We start from the raw sequence: 23229 nt of genomic DNA, 5'->3' as shown, positions 1-23229 counted from the left end.
AGAAACAACTTTAATGAACTTCGATGAATAAGCAAATCTCATGGCTCTATTTCCTCCTCCACATATATTCAAATAAGTAGAGTCAAACATATTTCTGCAATGGTTCGTCTCAGGAAGCGACCTCTTTATGGCCACCAATGTCCCTTCTATCATATCGGTACACACTCCGATTTCTGGGTCTTTGAAAGTTATTGTGTGACTGACTGCTAAGTGGACAAAAGCTTCATCAGAGAGCACTTGTAGGACTGAAAATAATGGCAATTGTAACACCAGGCAATATATTAATTCCTCTCTCCACTGTACCAAGCAACCATCTGCCGGAGACAAGTTTACTACCTCGTCACTATTACTACTTCCCAAACAGTGATTCATCAATTTCTATGACAGACTCAACACCTCCCAGCTTTTCCCCATTCTTTACATAGTCTACTACACAAACTTCATGGCAGGAGTTGGTCCAATCCATGACATTGCGATAGGACAAGTGCAGCTCTTTAACAATAAATGTAGTACATTTTTTTACCCACAAACACGTCATTTTCAATGTTTCCCATGCTCAGTCCACTTTCCTCAAACCAATTTTTTTGTTGAATGCTCGTTCGATAAATGTGTGAAGTCTGTGTGCATAACTGGTGCAGTCCATAACTTGTCTTTTTGAGCTGCAAGTATCACACACCAAGAACATTTAGTGCAGAATCTTTCTTTAGCAATGAATCTGTGCTCCATGCACCATCTAATTGTTTCATCCTACAAATTGAAAACAACAATGTTGAAATACAAAACAATACAATCAAGAAATGTGATAATATTCCAATAAATGTAGGATCTAGAAAATCTTTATGACAGTCAGCAACCAATTTATAATCAATAATACGAGATCTATAAGTGTCAAATTCTTTGCCTCAGAAACAAAACCGGAAATTATCAAATTGCTTCTTGGGCAAAAACAATATGAAACAAGAGGTAATCAAATAGCTCGTTATGCAGAAACCAAATGAAATCATAATTTGCACCAAAACAAATAATTAAAATCTCTGATTCTCACTGTCTATACCGCACATTATCACCCAATTGGCTACGAGCAACAGAAACAAAAACAAAATAAAACTGCCAACTTCACATGAGCTAAGTACACTGTAACTTCATTTTAGCTGACCTGGGACATTCTTATCTTCTCATGACCAAAACGAGACATTCCGACCTCACATAGACTTGTGTGCTTAAGAATGTATTTGTTGGAGTAAGGAGATTAATATGAAATTAATCCCAATTAAAAATGGCTCAAGGACACAAAATTCATAAATCCGAGGGTTATTGGGAAAGTATGGTCCAAATCACATAACTACTCAAATGTCACATGAACACTGAAATGTGCATGCACACCGACTCCTAGCATGCCTCGCTTATCAAATGACTCCATTTGCACTGATATTGTCATAGTGTGCCATTTACAGTGTCAGTCCAAAATGTCTAAAACAGCTGATCAGCCATCCGACTGTGAAACATAGTCTGTGATTCAGTTTTTGAAAGCAAGGAACATTGCATCAGGAGATATTCATTGACACCTAAGTGAGGTGTACGGCCACAATGTGATGAGTGGCAGCAAAGTGTATAATTGGGTGAAAGTGATGGGAGATGTCCATGATGAACTGGGATCATGGAGAACATTAGTGGTGTCAGCAGATTTGGTCAAAGCTGTGGACAAAAAGATTTGTGAAGACTGGCGACTCACAATTTCCACTTCAGCACAGCGTTTCCAAATGTTGTTAGAATATCTTTGCACAAAATTGTTTCTGCAAAACTGCAATTTTGCAACTTGTGCACACGGGTTTCCAAGCTGCTTACTGAGAAACACAAAATGGAAAGAATGGCTTTCACTCTTGATTTTTGGACCATTAATATAAGAAACTGATAATTTTTTTTGAGAACATTCTCATTGGGAATGAGATGTGGGTTTCTAACATGACCCCAGAATCTAAACATCAGTCAATGGAATGGTGTCAGGTGACATCAGCAGTAGTCAAGGTCAAGCAATCTCAACACGCAAGATTATGACAATCTTGTTTTTGGACGGACATAGGAGTCTTGTTAGTCAAGTTTCTGCAGCAAGGGACAACGATAAATGCAGCAGCACTTACTGCACTACCCTGATTAAACTCCGATGTGCATTACAGAATAATGCAGTATGTTCTTCTGATACCTGGAGTTTTGTTGCAGCACAGCAATGCCAGATCCTGTCCTTCCATTGACACCTAAAATCCGATCAGATCTTTTGTACGGGAACAGACTGTTCACACACCTTACAGTCCAGACTTGACACTAAGTGATTTTCACTTGTTCCACTACCCAAAGCATTTTCTTGGTGGCAAGTGCTCCACAACAGATAATGACATGAAAGAACTAGATATAGACTGGTTATCCTCACAGGCAGCAGCTGTCTATGACTTAGGAATATAAAAGCTTGTAGAATGTTATGACAAATGTTTAAACAAATATGGAAACCATGTAGGAAAACAGAGACATATGTAGGGTACTAAATATAAACCTTTTTTTAAAAACCTCTGATGGTTCATGTTCTATAGGAAATAGGACCTTACTTTTTGCATAACTGTTGTGTTATGATGACAAAAAAGAAACTCTGATTCTAATTTGGTGAGATAACAATACATGCTGAAAAAAGCTGTCAAAGTTTTTAAGATTTTAGTAGAACACTTCCAGATAAAAAGGTACATAAAGTTATCAAATCTAATATTAGCAAGATACGATGTTCTGAGTCCCCTTCATTAAATTAAGTCTACTTTGTTGTCAATAAGAACTCCTCTCGATCACCAGGAAACAATCGTCTTGGCCACGCACATATGATATGCCGAACAGTTGTCACTCTGCACCACAATCACAGCTGGGCAATGTTGTTGATCCGATATGCAGAGTGAGACAGCAAGACTTCCACTATTTTGAGAGCATACCAGATTTTTTATACTGCAACACAACATTATGGAATATGCTGCAACAGTTCAAAAGCAGAAGTACTTAGTGTTAGAGCTGATGAACCCTATGTTGTATCACAGAGTTTTTGCAAGATTTATTTTGTGTCTTCATCTTAGTGGAAGTTCTCAGCTCCTTGCTGGCAATACTGTTGTAAATGTGGTAATTGGTGACTTCTTTCTTGGCAGCATCTAGCTGTAAACACCAATTATGGAAGTATTTGTCAACAATTTGTAGGCCTTTGGGAAAGACAGACACAGTAAAATGTTACTAATTTACAAAACATACGTTATGCAGCACGTGTACCCAGGAAATTCTAAACGAGTAACAACAATACTGGTGCCGGACAACCCAGTGCTCTCCTGGCATATATCACATCACCATATACAAAGCAGATATGAATGAGTAGAACAATGGCCCTCTTAAGGAACATCTGTACAGCAAATTATAGTCTTCAGTGGTGAAAACATATCAGAAGATCAAATACAGTATTTTGATCTTTTTTCTGTCATCCTCCATTTTGGTGCCAGCACGGTCACTGACCGACTGAGTTATTATTTCAATCTGCTTACTGACTTTACATATGACAAGAACTTCTTAGGATTATTATTATTATTACTATTATTACTATTATTCTTTTGTCGGGTTGGCAAAATTTTATTTTTGAGTTCACTGAAATGCTTCTGGTATTGCTCTTCTTTGACTGATTGGGATATTTCTCCGAGGTACCCTTTGTCTCTGGATACTGTGGAATGACAATATGCATAGGTCTAGTGCTTTCTGTGCTGCGAGGATACGGTTGTGGCCTCTCTTGGTGGCTGCTTTATGTTTGTACCCTTGCCAGGAATTTATAGTCTTCTGGTGCTGGCACAGCAGCAAGGTGGTGGTTGGTGGAGGTATACAGAGTGGCAGGGACCACCTACTGTTGTCCAGCTGGCAGCTTGGCTGCTTCCACATTAACCTTCAACACAGTAGTCATCTTCTGTATCAATTACTCAACCATGTTCATCCCAGATTCAAACACCTTCAAAAGTATGGTGACCAGGCTGCTGGTATCACCACTTCCCCGAGCATTGTCACAGTTGTTGGTGGGTGCTGAGTTATATACAGGTCAGCAGCTGCAATGCGGCCACCTGTTGGCACCATCCATGATGTCGAGGTCTCGCCTGGCATTTTCTATGCAATGATGATGGAGACTACTGTCTGTTCCTCTTCCTTTTCTGTGTGAAGGTCACCCCATACTTCCAGCTCGTGTGGGTTGTCCATCTGCAGTTGCAGAGTAAGCTTTCTGGCGCATGTACACTGTTTTCTATGGTTTGGAGTGACCACGGCTGCTATATCTGTGGCCAGCATCTGTGGCAGTGCTTTACCAATGACTTCGTCCAGCTGTCTCACACAGTGACATGCATTACAGTGCAGACATCTATCTAACCACTTCTTTGCATTGCTGGCATCTTGTTCCTGCCTGGGTTGCAGATGACAGTCAAGCGGGCTGCCTTCAGCTTCTGTGGTGCATTGTATGGTATTACATGTTGGCAAGATAGGCCTAACAGCTTTGAATTTCCTGCACCTGTAAAAACTTGTCATATGCCTCCCTCCACAGTTCGCATATGTCAGCAAATCTTCTCTACGAGGTGTGCAGTGCGGGCCAGGGTGGGTGCCAGCTCACATCACGCGGACATCACGCATCGAGCAGTGGGGTGCCATGTACCCAGTGCACTGGCATTTGAATCATTGTGATGACCCTCGCTGTAACTTCAGTTTCTCCATGGTGACCATCTTCTTAGCTACCAGGGTGACACAAAACAACTTCCAATTCTCAGGGTTATCTGTGCAATGGCCTGCAGTAGAGATCCATTGTTGCCTGTGCCTGAGGATTTTGTGTGCACCACAGTGCACACACCGAACCCAAGGTCTTCCAAGCTCTTCTTTAAGGTGACCTGGCAGTCCACAGGAAGACCTAAAATACAGCCTCGACCACCAGTCTAGATGCGTGGTGTGAATGTAAAAATGGCCAAAAGTGTGTGGCTGCTTCACTCTTCATGCCACAGTAGCTTTGCCATTGTGAAGGTTGACGTGCTCTATGTCCTTTCCTGATAATTTTAGAATGATGTCAGATTTGACCCATTGTGAGAACTGTTGCAGGAAACAGTAGTAGTGTCTGTCACTTGAATGACAATCTGTGGTGGTCTCAGCTTCCGTTCAGCAGGCTGTGGGCCAAGGGTATTGGAACCACGATCTCCATCTGCAGTGCCTGCTAGCGAGAGAGTGTCATCTTCATCAGCAAGAACAGCAAATTTGCTGCCAGTCACTGCACTGCAGCTCAATACAAATCTCTCCATCCAAGGGTGACCGTGACCAACTTGCTTGACTGGTTACCGGTGTAGACCAGCCTCGCTTATTGACCAAAATTTTCATCTTACATCCTTTGTTGGCTGGCGGAATGACATGTTTTTCGAAAGCCACATTAAAGGTCCCCTACCCCCAATTGGATAACTGCGTTAGGTCAGTGGCACACAAGTTGCCAACATGGCATCCAATCGATAGATTTGTACTTGGCCATTCAGCCACACACAATTGTTATTATTGCTGCTGCTGTCACTTACAGCACTCCAAAGCAAACAGCGTGCTCTTTTAACAGGTTATTAGATGTAGCCTAGATGATATCTTCTCACATCTCCCATCCTTTCCTTATGCCATCTTCTCTTGGAGAAGCAGTATATTTGCTACAATCAGTTGAAATTTGGAACAGAGCTCCTGAAGCCTCTCATTTATTTATCAAACTTATTTTTCTCCAGCAGAATATGTTGTTTCTTACTATAACCTTCCAGTTCCCTGTAACTATCAAATTTTCTTTGTCTTTCAAATATTTTATTAAATGTCCAAGTCTATTTCCCATCTTCACCTTTTCATATGGGCATGTAAAGTTAGTCGTAGATTTGTCATCTTTACATTCATTTCACTCCTCAAAAATATACTTCTGTTACTGCATATTCATAGTTAACAACTGACTGTTATCCACCTTACCATTCATAAAAATATCAGCAACTGCTGCACATGCCATTGCATTTTACCCTCATTTCACCTCATTATGAATTTCTGTACTTCCATTTCACCTTCCTACTCTACATTTATTATAAAAATGGATACATGTATGTATGTTCCACATCTCCTCCTAAACCAATGGATTGATTCCAACTAAACTTAGTACAACATCAATTACTATCTGGAAAGAAGAACTCTGAGGATAAGGAACACCTATCTCGTAAGGAGGTTGGAGGTGGTGGTGAAACCAAGGTGACGGATAGACAGAGAGAGGTGGTAGGAGAAAATGTATGGAGAGAAAGGAAGGAGGAGGTGGAAACACTGGGTGGGGAGATGGAGGCGGGTAGACAGGGTGAGGAGGAGAAGGTGTAGAGAGAGAGAGAGAGAGAGAGAGAGAGAGAGGAGGGAGTGGAGGTGGATAGAGAAGGGGCTGGAGGAGATGGACAGAGAAGCAGAGGCAAAGGTGGACATGGAAAAAGAGAGGGAGAGGGGGAGAAGATGGACAGAGAGAATGAGGAGATGTAGAAGACAGGCACAAGACGGAGAGGGTAGTGAGCAGATACAGAGGGGAGAGGGTGTGAGTAGGCAGGTGGAGAAGGGAGATGGTGTGAGTACGCAGGTGGAAAAGGGAAATGGTGTGAGTACGCAGGTGGAGAAGGGAAATGGTGTGAGTGTGCAGGTGGAGAAGGGAAATTGTGTGAGTAGGCAGGTAGAGGATGTGAGTAGGCAGGTGGAGAAGGTAGAGGATGTGAGTAGGCATGTGGAGAAGGGAGAGGGTATGAGTAGGCACGTGGGTGTGAGGAGACATGTGGATGAGAAACATGGTGCGATTAGCCACATGGAAGAGGAAAGAGAGAAATGCAAGGGGGAAGGTAGATTAAGGGATTCCCCACTACCCCAGGGAATGGGGATGAGAAGGGGGTGATATGTCAAGTTGTTTTGATGTAATCTTTTTATATTTCTTTCCTGTATTTAGTTGACTCGGAATATTTTAAAAGTACAAATCACACTTTGTCTCTTATTTGTGCTGTACAGTGTGTCAACTAGGTCACATGAATGAGCACTGCAATGAGCCAGTGTTTATGTCAGCGTGTTTTGGGACCAAATATTACACTACAGGGCTAAAGGCCACAGGTAAATTTAAGTTCCTCCCTGGAGTTATACTGTGCAGAGATTCAGACATATATGTGTGCAATATGTAACGTACGTACACACACACACACACACACACACACACACACACACACACACCACAGAATACCAAGATGACACTGTGCATTTGGTCTTCCTTTTTCCAGATGTGGCAGCCTGGGTGCATGATGAATTAATAAATGTGTTGGGCACAATTCAGTGATGTACTGATGTCTACCTAAATACCTGCATTTATTCGGATTGGCATTGACTGACGGAGTTGTTGCATGTCCTGCTGAGGGATAACATGTCAAATTCTGTTCAATTGGTGCGTTACATCCTCAAAAGTACGAGCTGGTTGGAGGGCCCTGCCACAATGCTCCAAACATTCTCAACTGGGCTGAGATCAGGCGACCTTGCTTGCCAAGGTAGAGTTTGGCAAGCACGAAGACTAGCAGTAAACTTTTGCTATGTGCAGGCGGGCATTACCTTGCTGAAATGTAAGCAGAGGATGGCTTGCCATGAAGTGCAACAAAACAAGGCATAGAATATTGTTGACATACCACTGTGCTGTAAGGATGCCACGAATGACAACCAAAGCAGTCTTGCTATGAAAAGAAATAGCATCCCACACCACCACTCCTGGTTGTCGAGCTGTGTGGTGGATGACAGTCACGTTGGTATCCCAACACTGTCTGGGAGTGTCACCAAACACATCGCTGCTTGTCATCAGCGCTCAATTTTAAGTGGGATTCATCACTGAAGAGAATTTACTCCAGTCAATGAACTTCAGGCTAGGGATGTGTCTGGAGATGCCCCGGACATTGGTAGGATACCAACCTGACTGTCTCCTGCTGTACGACCCGACAACCCGGAGTGACAGACTGGGGTGCTATTTCTTTTCATGGGGAGCAGGACCCTTTGGTGATCATCTGCAGCATCCTTACACTAAAGCAGTATGTCAACGATATTCTGCACCTCATTTTCTTCCCCTTCATGGCAAGCAACCCTGGGCTTACACTTCAGCAAGATAATGCTCACACACACAGCAAGATAATGCTTACGCAGAAATATGGCAAGAGTTTCTACTGCTTGTCTTCACACTTGCCAAATCCTATCTTGGCCAGCAAGGTCACTGGATATAGTGTGTCTCTTCTAGACTGTCACATTCCAATTCTCTAGTATTTCTACAGAAGGTTTCAATTTTGTTTTGTAATATCTGAGTGGCACCACTGCAAACAAAGACTGCTATTAAGATGTTTCATACAACATCCAATGTCATCAGAAAATGTTCTATTTTGGTTTCCCTTATAACCCAAATGTTGATTAAATCATGCTGTTCCAATTCAAGTGCCCATCTGCAGGCAACTAGGTGCCTGGGACACCAGTGGACAGGAATGGGCGAACAGCTGACACATGGGCAGTCTTGCAGCTGGGCCATAGTGTATGCAATTGTACTGCACTGGCTCAAGTGCATGTGGGCAAGTGTGACTAAGCAGCTTGTGCATGCACAGAATATGCAGTAGGGCTGCCTGGTCTGTAGCCCACACTATCTAGATCAGGCTGAAAACTTGGTAAGGGGCACCCTTAACCTACAGAGCAGTGTCCAAACTGAATCCTTATGAGGTCAGCTAATACAGCAACATCAAACTAATGTGATCGGTTGTCAACAATGCAAGTGTCTGTTAACACTAACTAAAAAACCTGTATAATACCCAATATTTCCAGCTATGACTGAATGTGGTTGCCACGTTGCACAAAACTTTCTTCACACTCTCATGTACAATTTTTGTGATGAGGCTTAAATGTCACTGTTGCACAGCATGGTTACTATTCTTTCTAGCAGCAGGAACACCAACTTTTCATTGAGTTTTGTAGTCATTGCCAATAAATATTGATGACTGAATATCACATAAGACTAACCTAAGTTTGTTCTGTTGACTGGGTGCATCAAATTACAATTTTGAAACATTTTATTTACATTTAGTGCTAAAATACCTACAGAAGTACCACAGCAAAAATAGCCAACAGCTCTTAGAAGTTACACGTATTACGTCTTTCATGAAACTATTAATGTCTCATCTGAAAATAATAACAAAATGGAACTTACACAATCTTTTGTTCCAGATGAGTTATGTAGTTCCAAGTCAGAAAGTTTTATCCCATCGAGGGCACTAAAGCTATTTGGGAAACTCAGTTGTGCACCATTCATACCATTCTGGTACTGATCGTTCCAGTCAACTGCTGACAGACAGCTGCCGTTGTAAAGAGAGTATAAGCTGGGCTCCCTGGAAGCAAACAAATGAAAAACTAATTTTAGGACATTCAAAATGTGATACAAATATGTGAATTGCTACCCAAGATTATCATAATGGTCAAACAAACTAAACGAAAACTGTTTTGACAGTCTGCACAAATAATCTAAACATTCCTGTGGAGATGTCAGTGCAGTAAAATTAGATGACATAGATAATACAAGAGATAGTAGAATTATGCGATACAGTGCAATTTAAACTGTTATAAATGTAAAGCAGACACAAGACTGTTATGGTTTAAATACTTACATATTGCTAGAAACAAATTTAGGAATGAAGACAAATTTGTTTAGGTTCATTCAGTGCATCTAAAGTGACACATACCCCAATGGTTAGTGTGCCCACTGCTTCCTGCTATCTTGTCATTGGAAACTTTGAATATAATTACACCAAGTCTTTCAGGTATTTATGACAGTAGACCAATACTAAATAAACAAGTCAAGCAGGAAACAGCAGTTTGATTACCGATGTTGCCAGACCTCATAAACATCACATAAATTACATGTGCAAACCATAGCTGACATTGCAAATCAGCAGTGCTTAAAGACCTGTATATATAGGAAGTAGCAACAACCTTTTACCTGTAGATAGCCGACACTGCATCCTGCTGTTGGGCAGTTGAATCTCATGTGGTACTCAGCTGCCATTTTTGAGCTAATCGAATCAAGTATGTGTATTGTAGAAACATACTGTTTCCTTAACTATGTGAATCTTTCGTGTAATACCACATCATTTTTTTGTTAACTAAAGAATGTAGTAATTTGTTTTTGTGGTATGGATCTGAAGACTAGATACAGCAATTTTGTATTTAAATTCCTGTGGTGCACCAAGCTCATATTTCTGTGCCTGGGGAAAATTTTAGTTAATTTGCATCTAATCATGTTTAATATAAAATTTTTATGCTTTCTTTTATATAATGCTCAAAAAACTGTAAAATTCTATCATTTCTCCCAATAGAGCACTTATAAAATCATTTTACTTTACCAACAATTAGTGCTAATAAGCATCAATTGTGTCAGTGTAGTTACAGTGTAGGGCGCAGGTTACATGGGTTTCATATTTGATGATCTGCAGTGTGCGCGTGCGTGCGTGTGTGTGTGTGTGTGTGTGTGTGTGTGTGTGTGTGTGTGGGCGCGCGCGCGTGCGTGTGTGAGCACGCGAGGCCTCATCCAATCCTATCCACTTTTTTTATACAAGCTATTCAAGATCCCACAAGAGGAAATAAATGTGGAATGTCACAGTGTGTGGTTGCACACCATACGGAGAAAGGACCGTTTCCATTATGAATCAGCTACACTTTGTGTGTAAGAAACCACTCCCATGTAAAATTGCTGTACGGTATAATCTTGTTAACATGAATCCGAAGGGACAGAAAAATCAAGAGTTTATGTTAAAAATTCATGTTAAGTACAAGTACTTACAACTTGCACTATTTTCGTAAGTTCAAGCATAGTTTGCTGACATTCACAGGAATGAAAGTATCATGTAATTTCACAACCAATTGTAACTATAGTGTCCATAAACCCAGCAGTGACAGCAGATATTGAAGCAAATCATTCTAAACTGTCCTCTCTGTAAACATCTCCTGACGGGCAGATAGAATGATATCTACAGCTTCCTCCTCCTCACTTTCTTTTGATGACCCTTCTTGCGCTACATTTCTTCTGATGACCCTTCTTGCGCTACATTTCTTCTGATGACCCTTCTTGCACTTTGATCATAGCTTTTGTCACCTCAGGTTCCACAGAAGCACATATGGCAACACTGTCGTCTGCACTAATGAATTCCTCAAAACTAATCCCAGGGTTTACAATGTCTTGCAGAACTGTCCATTCATCAGGTGAAGTGGCACTGTCTAACTCATGGACATCATCAGTGTTGCTATGTCTCCAGGCTCTGTTAAAGCACTTCTGTATCTGGTAAGGCGACGCAGAGTTTCAGGCTGCTGTGATCGTTTTTACAGCACCAAGCAGATTTCAATTTGGGGTTGCAGTATTGTTTTCTGCAACACGAATTATAGCTCTTACAAGTTGCTTGTGATAAGCTCTCTTAATGAGAAAAATGATGCCTTGGTGCAAAGGCTGAAGGTGGCTCGTCACATTTGACAAAAAACTACATCCTTACGATGGTTAGGTTCAGATCCTGTACATTATGGGCATTACATCTGTCCACTATAAGAAGAACATGTCTATTTTGGGCAACCATTCAACTGCTGAAACGAAGAAGCCACTTGCGAAATGATGTGCTGTCAATCCAAGTTTTTATAGTGAGAGTAGATGCAAGGTTAAGTGTCCACATATATGTTTTTAAAACAACGAGGCTTCTCGGACTTACTGATAACCCAGGAAAAAACTTCTCACTGTCATCCACATTACAAACAACGGCAAGAGTTACACACTGCTCTTTGCTCCACTGTGACACTTATTACCTTTTATACCCAAGGCACAGTTAGGTAAAAGTATTTTCAATTATAATGGACATGTAACATAAGGCAAGCTTTCCCCTCACTTGTTCAAATTCATGCAACCAACTGTTCGAACTTTCTTCATAAACTTGATTTGCTTCATCACAAATTTGTACAGATGAAACTGAATGTCTGTTTTGGAACTGATATAGCCAACCAGCAGAACAAATGAAGTCTTTGATACCTATATTTTTGGCAACCTAATTTATTTTTGATTGAATCAAAGGGCCATTTAAAGGTATGTTTGACGCATGCATATGATTGAGCCATTCAACCAGTAACATCTTAATGTCTTCATGCTTAGTGCTAGTCATTTGGATTTGTTTCCAGAGCCTATTTGGGAATTCCAAACTGATCTGCAATTGCTATTTTCTTTGTACCATGGTCCACTTCACCTAGAATTGTAAGCTTTGCCTCTACATTTAGAGCTATCCGTTTCCTCTTTATCATGTTTTGCATGCTACCATTTGTCGATTTTTATTAAGTACTCTAACTCTATTTGGCTATGACTGGCATCAAATACATTTCTAAATGTTAATGCACACATTATCGAATTTATTTAAGTATACCATACACACTGATTGTTGAGGTGATACTGGCAGCTGCCAAACTACTCCACTGCCCACCTACTTTGGAAATGAATTAACAATGAATAGTTACCTTTGTAGAATCAACAGTGGGTAGTTTCTTTTTTAGTTATATTTCTTAGACTCATTTCTGAACTCTTAAAAAAATACTGTATCATCAGAAGTTTATGTTACAATGGAATTTAATTACGATTCGTGTTAACTGATAAAGCTTCCCACAAGAACTAATGTATTCATACCGTGGCCAATTTTTTTTTTTCTTTTTTTTCATGTTAACCATAATTTACTCTTAGGCAAGTTCACACCAACGAGGTTATACTGTATCTTATCAAAGAATTATATCACTTTCTTCCCGAGCTGACTTCTCTAATGTACCCTACAGAAAGTTTAACTGTACCATACATTAAACTTTAATTTTTACCTATTCTCATCCTCACTTTATAACCAATCATTTTGAAAAATAATCGTAAGGCTGGTGTTCGGAAGCTAAAACCAAATGATTTACCATCAATTTTTAGTCACTGATCCTTAAAAGAGAAAAGGAAGTACGAATATACAAGATTATTTAGTGGGCACTTTAAATAAGGGTGTTGAGCCAGGTAATATTTAAATGTACACAACAAGAAAGCGAACTCTTTTCTCACTTCCTCCAGTTTTAAGAAAGTCAAATGTAACACTGTAGAACAAAAAAATGATTTTTTCTCATATTTTCAGTAAATGAAATAGATGATTCACTTGACTTAGATGGTTCATCAGAGAGCAATGGAAAAACTTGCAAGGATCTGCTGAAAGCACTTGCAAATTGGAAATTGAAATTTTACAGTGGAAACTTCAATCATCACAAATGAAACTGCACAATTCAATTGAGCAAAATGAAAGTATATTTGCCTCCATGAAGCACTTTCTGAATGAAGATCAGTTAACAGTACTGGATAAGGAAACAATGAGGAGAACTAAATGATCATCAGAAACAGTAAGAGTTTAGCCTTAGGAAGCAGTGGCTACAATACAGTGAGAGAACTGGGACAACCACTGCCAAGTGAGTGCATGCAGCAAGGAAATCTCAAATTACTGAGCTATTTTTGATGATATGCACTGCACAGAAATTTAAGGTGCACACACTGAAGCCTCATGAAAAACATGCAGCTCATATGCTAGAAGTGATAGCAAAACACCAGTGTTACAAAATGATGTTTCAGCAAAAGTCGTCATTGGGCTGTCAACACTTCTTGGAGTTAATGGTTCATACGAACCCCATGCTTTCCATGTGCTGGTGTTCATGCTTGGTAGACTAAGCACCTGATGAAAGCAAGTTGTTGCATATCATTTCACAGGATAGTCTACTTCATCTGTGGCTCTCACGTCATTCTCTTGCGATCAAACCAAGAGGTGTGATGATATTGGTCTGAAAGCAAATGTGACTGTCTCTGATAAGTAAAGACAAAATCCTTATGATATGAATATGTCACTGTAACTGTGTGTGTGTGTGTGTGTGTGTGTGTGTAAAAACAATAACAACAACAATTGCCTGAGGAGGGATAATGTCTCTGTTATCTGACTGGAGAACTATACAACAAATTAAAATGAGATATATCATTTGTTAGGAATGTGAGGGACAACTTTATGCAAGAGGATCAAACTGTGAAGACATCTGTATATTAACTGACCATATTGTATACATCAGAAGTAGTTTTCATTGTGCTGAAAGTGGCAGTAAACATTTGTTGTGTGAATAAAAACCAACTTTGTTTCAAAAACTTATTAGACACTGACACTGTCATAGCACCAAAGAAGTTGGCTCACAATATATCACCCTGTTACTCCACTGTAGACAAAAGTTTTCATATATTCATTACAACATGAATATATACACTTTTCAAGAATCATAACAGGGTTGTACCAAAATTTATTATGATTTTATTTCTACTTACACTGAAATTAAAAACAGTGTTTAAGAATTTGCTCTGGCAAAAAGATTACAAATTCCTTCACATTGCCATTTAATCATGCAAACCTGTATTGTTGTGGATATTTTAATATCATCTGTACTTTCACTTCTATCAAAAAGCGATTATAAACTCATTACAACGTAGTGGGCCTTCGGTGCTGTAAGGCAAATGTGCCAGCCACTCGGCCCAAAAATGGTGGCCACCACAGAGTTGGTGCTACTTTCTTCAAACAGGGTTTTAGCACTGTAACAGTTGTCATTCCTGCCTGGGTCTGCTTCACCCGTATTTTTTGATGACTGACTGTAAATGAAGCTTCAAAAGGGCAAAATCAAAGATTAAAAACAAACTCAATTGTGTGTGTATCCATATAAGTACACGAGACGTTCATTCCTTAATGATTTGGGATGAGCCTGAAATAATGCAGTACTTTATAAAACACAGTGTGCAGTTGAAATCATTGGACCAATTTGTAGGGATCTCACCCACAATATTTTAAAGGGACAATTAAAAATCATGCAATTAACCAAAAATTTATTTTATTTACAGAAAGCAACAGGAAAACTATACAGGGTGTTACAAAAAGGTACGGCCAAACTTTCAGGAAACATTCCTCACACACAAATAAAGAAAAGATGTTATGTGGACATGTGTCCGGAAACGCTAAATTTCCATGTTAGAGCTCATTTTAGTTTCGTCCACCTACGCTCAATGGAGCACGTTATCATGATTTCATACGGGATACTCTACCCATGCTGCTAGAACATGTACCTTTACAAGTACGACACTACATGTGGTTCATGCGTGATGGAGCTCCTGCACATTTCAGTCGAAGTGTTCGTACGCTTCTCAACAACAGATTCGGTGACCGATGGATTGGTAGAGGTGGACCAATTCCATGGCCTCCACGCTCTCCTGACCTCAACCCTCTTGACTCTCATTTATGGGGGCATTTGAAAGCTCTTGTCTACGCAACCCCGGTACCAAATGTAGAGACTCTTCGTGCTCGTATTGTGGACGGCTGTGATACAATACGCCATTCTCCAGAGCTGCATCAGCGCATCAGGGATTCCATGCGATGGAGGGTGGAAGCATGTATCCTCGCTAACGGAGGACATTTTGAACATTTCCTGTAACAAAGTGTTTGAAGTCACGCTGATACGTTCTGTTGCTGTGTGTTTCCATTCCATGATAAATGTGATTTGAAGAGAAGTAATAAAATGAGCTCTAACATGGAAAGTAAGCATTTCCGGACACATGTCCACATAACATATTTTATTTCTTTGTGTGTGAGGAATGTTTCCTGAAAGTTTGGCCGTACCTTTTTGTAACACCCTGTATATTTCTTTAATCAATTTTTAAAGACAGTGTTTTCCCAGTGGTGGCCATTATTAACGGTATATTGTTTGAGCCTGCATTCTTTTGCAACAAATACTTCATTGGTCCTTTACGTGCTCATTAATGAGAGGTCTCTCAACTGAAACATTATCAAGTTACATGACTCAACAGTTTTTTGAGTGAGGACCATGTACAATATTCCACAACCACAGCATGAACAGTGAAAGGGAATTCAGTCCACAGTCATGTTAACACTTCAGAGGTGCGAGAAAAGCTTCTGGACTAAACAACTCAACACACCAGGGAGCAATGAAAGGGTGAACATCAACCACACACCCACTGTTATTGGCTGATACACAATAGGGAAGTTCAGCATGTGATTTCTTTATTTATCTGGAAAAAAAGGGGCATGGGTAAAGACACTCACTCATATCACAACATGTTACAGAATTTTCTGCAATCCAAAACTGAATGGCCTTTGAGACAATTGTAGTTTCAAACACACAGGGTCACAGCTAGTATTGTCACCTATTAGTTGTCACAGCAATGTTACCATTTCATCTAATTGTCAGCATGATGATATAATGGCTGTACTTGTCACCACAGAATTAAATTTAAAAGAAGAATTAGAGATGGATGTCTGCTCCCAATGGCCCAGAAAGCAATGGCAAGGCTTCGGAAGTATATCACTACTTAATTTTCAAAAATGATTTAAAAAACTCACATGTATATAAGTTCTACAAATAAGAGGATGAGGTCCATGTTTAATTTTATTGTTACCATGTCTGAAGCAGAGAAAGACATGACTGACAATCACTGGCTCTAAGGTTGAGCAATATGCAAATTAAATTCAAATTTGTGTTAAGTGGCACAGTTAAAGAGGTGCCTTGACATAATATTCTACTTAATATGAAAAAAAAAGTTTTGTTATGAAAAAGAAGTTTGGTTATTTACAAGATTCTTCCAAGGCACCATGTTGCAAAGAGCAGTCAGCAGCAGGAAAATCCAACACACAACTGCCTAGTAAGCAAAAGATATCAGGTTCTAATACCAGGTCTGCACACTTTTTGCTGATGATTCTGCATTAAGTCCCACTGCAGCTGACATCATTAGTTCCTTCCCTTTCTCCCCCATCCACCTTCAATTTACATAAAGCTTTAGTTATCAGCTCAAAAAATGAAACTGTGGCCATGGAACTTGGTGATGTGTTAGTTACTTTCTCTTCATATTCACCCTTCTGTGTGATATAAATCTCAACAATTACTTGGCGAAGACCTTGGTTGGCTGTTCAGAAACTGTTCCAACTCTAAAATCGTCTCATTTTCATTTTGAAAATGCCTACTATGCAATCGTTTCTCCATCTGAGGAAGGAGGAAGCAGTCACTGAATGCTATGTCAAGAGAATAAGAACGTGAGGCAAAATTTGATATCTCAAGGAGGAGCATGTGTCCCTGTATCCTGTACAGAATCACATGTGGTGTTGCTGTGAAGCAAAAACACCCGCTTAGACAGCTCCCCACGATACTCTGTCTTAACAACTTCACATAACCTCATAAGGTGATTTTGGTAACATGCTGCTATGACAGTTTGGCCCTTACGAGCAGAATATCTTAGCACCACATCATGACAGTCCCAAAAAATACCCAGCATGAACTTGCCCAATGAATGTTGGTTCGTCATCTTTTTCAGCAGTTGTGAACCCATATATTTCCACTGCTTTCTTTCCTCCATTGTCTTGGGGTCATAGTAGTACACCCAGCATTGTTTGGTGGTGACTAGGAGGCTAGAAGTCATTGAATTGGCCTGATGCAGCTGCAACACTTTTGCTACTGCCTCAGATTTGTGGGCTTTGAGAATTGGTGTGACCTGTTGCAAAACACTGTAGGCAACAATGCTGGTACTAAGAACTTCCTCGCAGGTTAAGACTGTGTGCCAAACCAGGACTCAAACTCAAGTCAACACATATTCAACTGCACAGTGAAAATCCATTCTGGAACCTTGGTAAGATGCAAGATGTCAAAAACTAATCCATGACAGAGTTTCACTTTTTCCACTTTTACCTGAATTTAGATATGCTAGTCTTTGACCACCTGGGTCTCTACTTCTCTTGAAATTCTCAGTTCTTCACAAAGATACTGTCTGCCATTTCGTCCTTCAACATTCAAAGTTGTTTTACTACAATGGAAGTGTCTTCACCACCTAACCACTGTTTCATATGATGGTGCATTGTTGCCAAACACTTCCACCAACTCAGTACACATTGTTGCAGTGTTGTTTCCCTTAACCTGAAACATGGGTCTCTCAGACCCCTCGTTTATTTTAAATGTTGAGCGTGGCAGCACTGCAAAAAAGTGCAGCTTCACTTTCCCAGTACCTTCGCCACAATACTTGCCGCATGTAAAGCAGCAGTCAACAATCAGTTTTATTTTGTCAGTGAAGACATACAGGGTATTGTTTAGAGTAGTGCGTGAAGTTGCATGCCTGAGATACCGCGTGTTTCGTATTACGTACAAGAATTTGGTAGGGCCAATAGACCGCATGTTTCTAATTCCAACATATTCTGCTTTCATTGGCTGTTATTTTATAATGTTGTCTTCTATGCGTGAATTTATGTTATATTTCAGGTATAACAGGGATTGACTTTCTAAGAAGAGTAACACATCTCTGCAACTAATCCAGATTTGGAAGCTTGGGTGCAAGCACAGTTACATGATTTAGATGAAGAGGAAAATGGTATTGATGATGACACATTTGACGATTCTGATGATGATCCAGATTTTGTGATAGGTGATAGTCAGTACGAAACAGAGAGTGATACTAGTGAAGAAAATGTTTTATTGGAAGAAGAGCCTGGAGCGATCTATACTACAGGTAATACCTCACAGCAAATATAGTATTTTTATGGTAAAAACAATTTCCAATGGGAATGTTCTGAGCCTGTTAGAACAAAAAGAACACCAGAGCACAGCATTCTGAGAAGAGGAATGCCTGGTCTAACAGGCAAAAGTCGAAGTTTGAGACAAAGTCCTACTATCTCAAATGTGGGACAATTTATTTGATGATGACATGACAGGTAAATAGTTTTAGATACAAACATGAAACTGAATACAATAAGGGCAAAGTTGCAGGAAACAACTAATCCGTCCAATTACAGAGATACTGACTATGTTCAAATCAAAGCTTTCATAGGCCTTCTAATGATCACGTCAACATTCAAACCATCTCGTGAAGATATGTCTTCTCTTTTCGAAAAGGATCTGACCAGTCGTCCTATATTTGTGGTGACAATGTTGGCAAAGCGCTTTGAAATACTTCTAAACAGCATGAGACTTGACGATGCGACTACCAGAGACAAAAGAAATAAGTCAGGTCGTGCAGCTGCAATATCCAACATTTTTGAGAAATTCATTTTCAATTCTCAGCAATTGTACTCTGTAAAAGGCAACATTACAGTGGACGAAATATTAGTACCATTCAGGGAAAAATGTCCTTTCCGTGTTTATATGCCTAGCAAACCAGCTAAATACGGCATAAAAATTATATGCCTAGCAACATCTGGAAGCGCTTAGCACTTCAATACCTACATATATTCAGGGAAAGACAGTAATGGATGTGGCCTGACAGAAGAATAGAAAAAGCTTGCCAAACCAACTCAGGCTGTTTTACATCTGTGCAAACCAATAGAAGGAAGTAACAGAAATATTACCACTGACAACTGGCTTACATCTATTGAACTCATTCGTGAGTTGAGAAAGAGAGGACTAATATATGTAGGAACAATCAGAAAGAACAAATGCGAAATTCAACAAGAGTTTTTGGCTGATAAAAGTAGGCCAGTTGGGTCAGCGTTATATGGATTCTCTGAGAATACAACACTGGTTTCATCTCTTTCCAAAAGAAACAAGGCAGTAATTCTTGTGCCTTCAATGCATCATTCCATTGAAAATGATATCATTAAAAATAAGCCAGAAATTATTTGTTACTACAGTGCAACAAAATCTGGAGTAGATTTGCTCGACATGAAATGTGCCCATTATTCGTCAAACAGATGTACAAGGCGCTGGTCAACGGCAGTCTTTTACACACTTGTAAACATCAGTTACGTGAACAGTTTGGTGTTACAGAGGAAACCCCACGCTAACTTCTTCCAAATTCACCAAAAGTCTGGCTATGGAGCTGATAGAGCCACATCTAAGAAGACGCCTGGAAATTCAAAATTTACCCAGAAATTTCGAGGAAATGATCCACAGAGTTCTGGGAGACACTCAGCAATCAAGTGGAGGTATACCAAGTGATGGAATGGACAAAAGGAAGACGTGTATGAAGTGCCCTGCATTTTGCCTGGAATGCAGCAGAAAGATGAGTGTCGACTATGCAAAAAGAGATGCGATTTTATATTTCAGTTAAGTTGATTATTATCTTTTTTTACATTTTCTGCAATATTTTATTTATATTTAGGAATATTTATCCATATTAAATTTACTCATAACATGAATTAACTATTTACTTGATTTCTATCAACTTATGTGGAGTTCTGCGATATAAAATATTTGGTGGTCTGAGAGACCACGTTTCTAGTTATGCACATTTCAGGGATGTTTCGGGTTAAGGGCTAAAATGTAGAAAAATGCCTGCAGAACATTCATTTTAACAATGAGCTACATCATTTTGTTTTGGTTCTTTCAGTGGAGTGCTACAGTACCGTGTACCAGGACTGCACATAGTTGCCTCCAAGCAAACAAAAAATAATTATGGGCAGCAAAATAACTAATGCACCTGAAGAGAACATAAAATATTGAGTCCTAAAAGCAGGAAAACATTCCCTGAAAAAGAGTTATATGTTAACATCTAATACAAATTTGAGAACAGATATGAAAGGTATATCCCAGACATTATACACAAGTTAAACATGAACTCTACAGGCAAGAAGAGCAATGTATTGTTACAGCCACATGCTGATGATTAGATGGATAGATTGAGGGAACTAATGAAGAGTTAACGAATCAAGTTAACTGAGAAATGAGCTTTATGGCACAAATAGACTAAAAAAGGATAGGCCAACAAGATGCATTCTGAGGCATGTGGGAACCATTTGATAATGAAAGAAATAAGAGTGTTTGACTACACGCATGTGGATTTGAATATAGTAGTAGTTTCAAAGAGATGTAAAGTGGAGTAGTTATCCAGATTTATAAAGACTTGCACAAAATAGGCTAGTATTTAGAGCAGTATGAAACAGTTAGTCTAATAACTTCCTGTTAATGTACTGTGATCAATTCCATGGTAATGCTTTTTTGCTGTGGCCACACGTGCCATCTAACAACATTTCATCTATTGTCCTTCCAATGAGCTAAAGTGCAACTGTTTGCATTCCACTGGTGCTAAGGGTTACCCATAATGCATAAGGAAATGTTGCCCTAATGCCATTGCAAGGACGCATGATGAGTTGACATTATATGGAAATTTAAGTTCTAAGGAATCACAAGTGGAACAACAGTTCATCGTGCACCACTAATGTATTTCACTAATCATTTACATATATTTATCTCTTTTTATATGTGACAATAACAGAGAAGGAAAGTTGCTACTCACCATATAGTGGAGACGCTGAGTCGCAACAAGCACAACAAAAAGATTCACACAATTAAAGCTTTCGGCCACTAAGGCCTTTGTCAGCAGTAGACACAAATACACACACAAACACTCACGCAAACACAACTTGCACACGTCTGTAGTCTCAGAGAGCTGAAACTACACTGCGAGCAGCAGCACCAGTGCATGATGCGAGTGGCGACTGGGTGGGGGTAAGGAGGAGGTTGGGGCGGGGAGGGGGAGAGATAGTATGGTGGGAGTGGCGGACAGTGAAGGGTTGCAGTTTAGACGGATGGCAGGAGAGAATGTGTAGAGGGGGGAGGGGGTAAGTAACGGAAAGGAGAGAAATAAAAAGAAATTAAAAGACTGGGTGTGGCAGTGAAATGACGGCTGTTTAGTGCTGGAATGGGAACAGGGAGGGGGCTGGATGGCTGAGGACAGTGACTAACAAAGGTTGAGGCCAGAAGGGTTACAGGAAGGTAGGATGTATTGCAGGGAAAGTTCCCACCTGCGCAATTCAGAAAAGCTGGTGTTGGTGGGAAGGATCCATATGGCACAGGCTGTAAAGCAGTCATTGAGATGAGGGATGTCATGTTTGGCAGCGTTTTCAGCAACAGGGTGGTCCACTTGTTTTTTGGCCAGTTTGTCAGTGGCCGTTCATGTGGACAGACAGCTTGTTGGCTGTCATGCCTACATAGAATGCAGCACAGTGGTTGCAGCTTAGCTTGTAAATCGCTTGACTGGTTTCACAGGCATGATGGGATAGGTGATGTTAGTGACCGGACTGGAGTAGGTGGTGGTAGGAGGATGTATGGGACAGGTCTTGCATCTATGTCTATTACAGGGGTATGAGCCATGAGGTAAGGGATTGGGAACAGGGTTGTGTAAGGATGGACAAGTATACTGTGTAGGTTCGGTGGACGGCGGAACACCACGGTAGGAGGGTGGGAAGGATAGTGGACAGGACATTTCTCATTTCAGGGCACAACGAGAGGTAATCGAAACCCTGGCAGAGTATATAATCCAATTGCTCCAGTCCCGGAGGCTTCTATTCTATGTCTATAATTATAGAACTGTAATTTTGTCATTTGTTTGTGCCACTGTCCACAGCTGTTAGTTCTCCATTGGACATATGACACATGCAGGGCATGTCATTGTCTTCCCTCCTCCTACCCAACATGTGTGCAATATAAAACTGCCAGCTGGTTATTACTGATACATAAAATGCAGCAGGACAACTGTACACTGTTCACACAACATATCACTTCTGACTTCTACAGTAATAACTTCAGATCATTACAGTCAACAATTGTGAAAAATTATGATATACAGAAATAATTGTTAGAAAATAATTGAAAATCAGCAGCAATAGATGATTACAATCGCAAGGAGAAGTTATACAATAATGACCAAAAACTGTGGCGATTATTGACAGAACCCAACTGCAGCATGGTATTAAATGCCTAGGTAAACAAAAAATTTATGAGAGGATAAATCGGCTGGGAAAAGAAGTGTGAGTTAAGAGGTTTACTCTCACATTTTTAACTGAAAGTGAAAATTCAGGCAGTCAGTAGTGAAGTTTTCATTTCTTCTGAACAGTCAGCTACACAGTTCATTCATTAGCACCCTCTGATGACACATCATGAGGGTAGCAAGTTGCATATCCAAATACCTAGATTTCTGTCTGCTTTTATAGTTTACTGCTTCTGTTAGTCTTCCTAGAATGAGCAGGATGTGTGCAGGCTGTGTATGGATGCAGGAGGAGCTGGCCACAATTCACGAATAGGTGAATGCACTTTTGGCTAGGGTCAGCCACCTTCAGGCCG

At 40.1% G+C, this 23229-nt stretch overlaps 1 protein-coding gene across 1 annotated transcript in view; it reads right to left on the bottom strand.

Annotated features, from left to right (window-relative positions):
* LOC126255192 (uncharacterized) overlaps positions 1 to 23229 on the bottom strand; it is a 298436-nt gene that overhangs the window by 166204 nt on the left and 109003 nt on the right. Inside the window, exon 4 of the mRNA XM_049955377.1 lies at positions 9272 to 9449. Coding sequence (XP_049811334.1) covers positions 9272 to 9449 — 178 coding nt within the window. The remainder of the gene's footprint in view (positions 1 to 9271; positions 9450 to 23229) is intronic.

The sequence above is a fragment of the Schistocerca nitens genome, chromosome 1 (genome assembly GCF_023898315.1).
Source record: "Schistocerca nitens isolate TAMUIC-IGC-003100 chromosome 1, iqSchNite1.1, whole genome shotgun sequence".
NCBI classification, from domain to species: domain Eukaryota; kingdom Metazoa; phylum Arthropoda; class Insecta; order Orthoptera; family Acrididae; genus Schistocerca; species Schistocerca nitens.
This window is presented reverse-complemented; position numbering and strand designations above follow the sequence as displayed.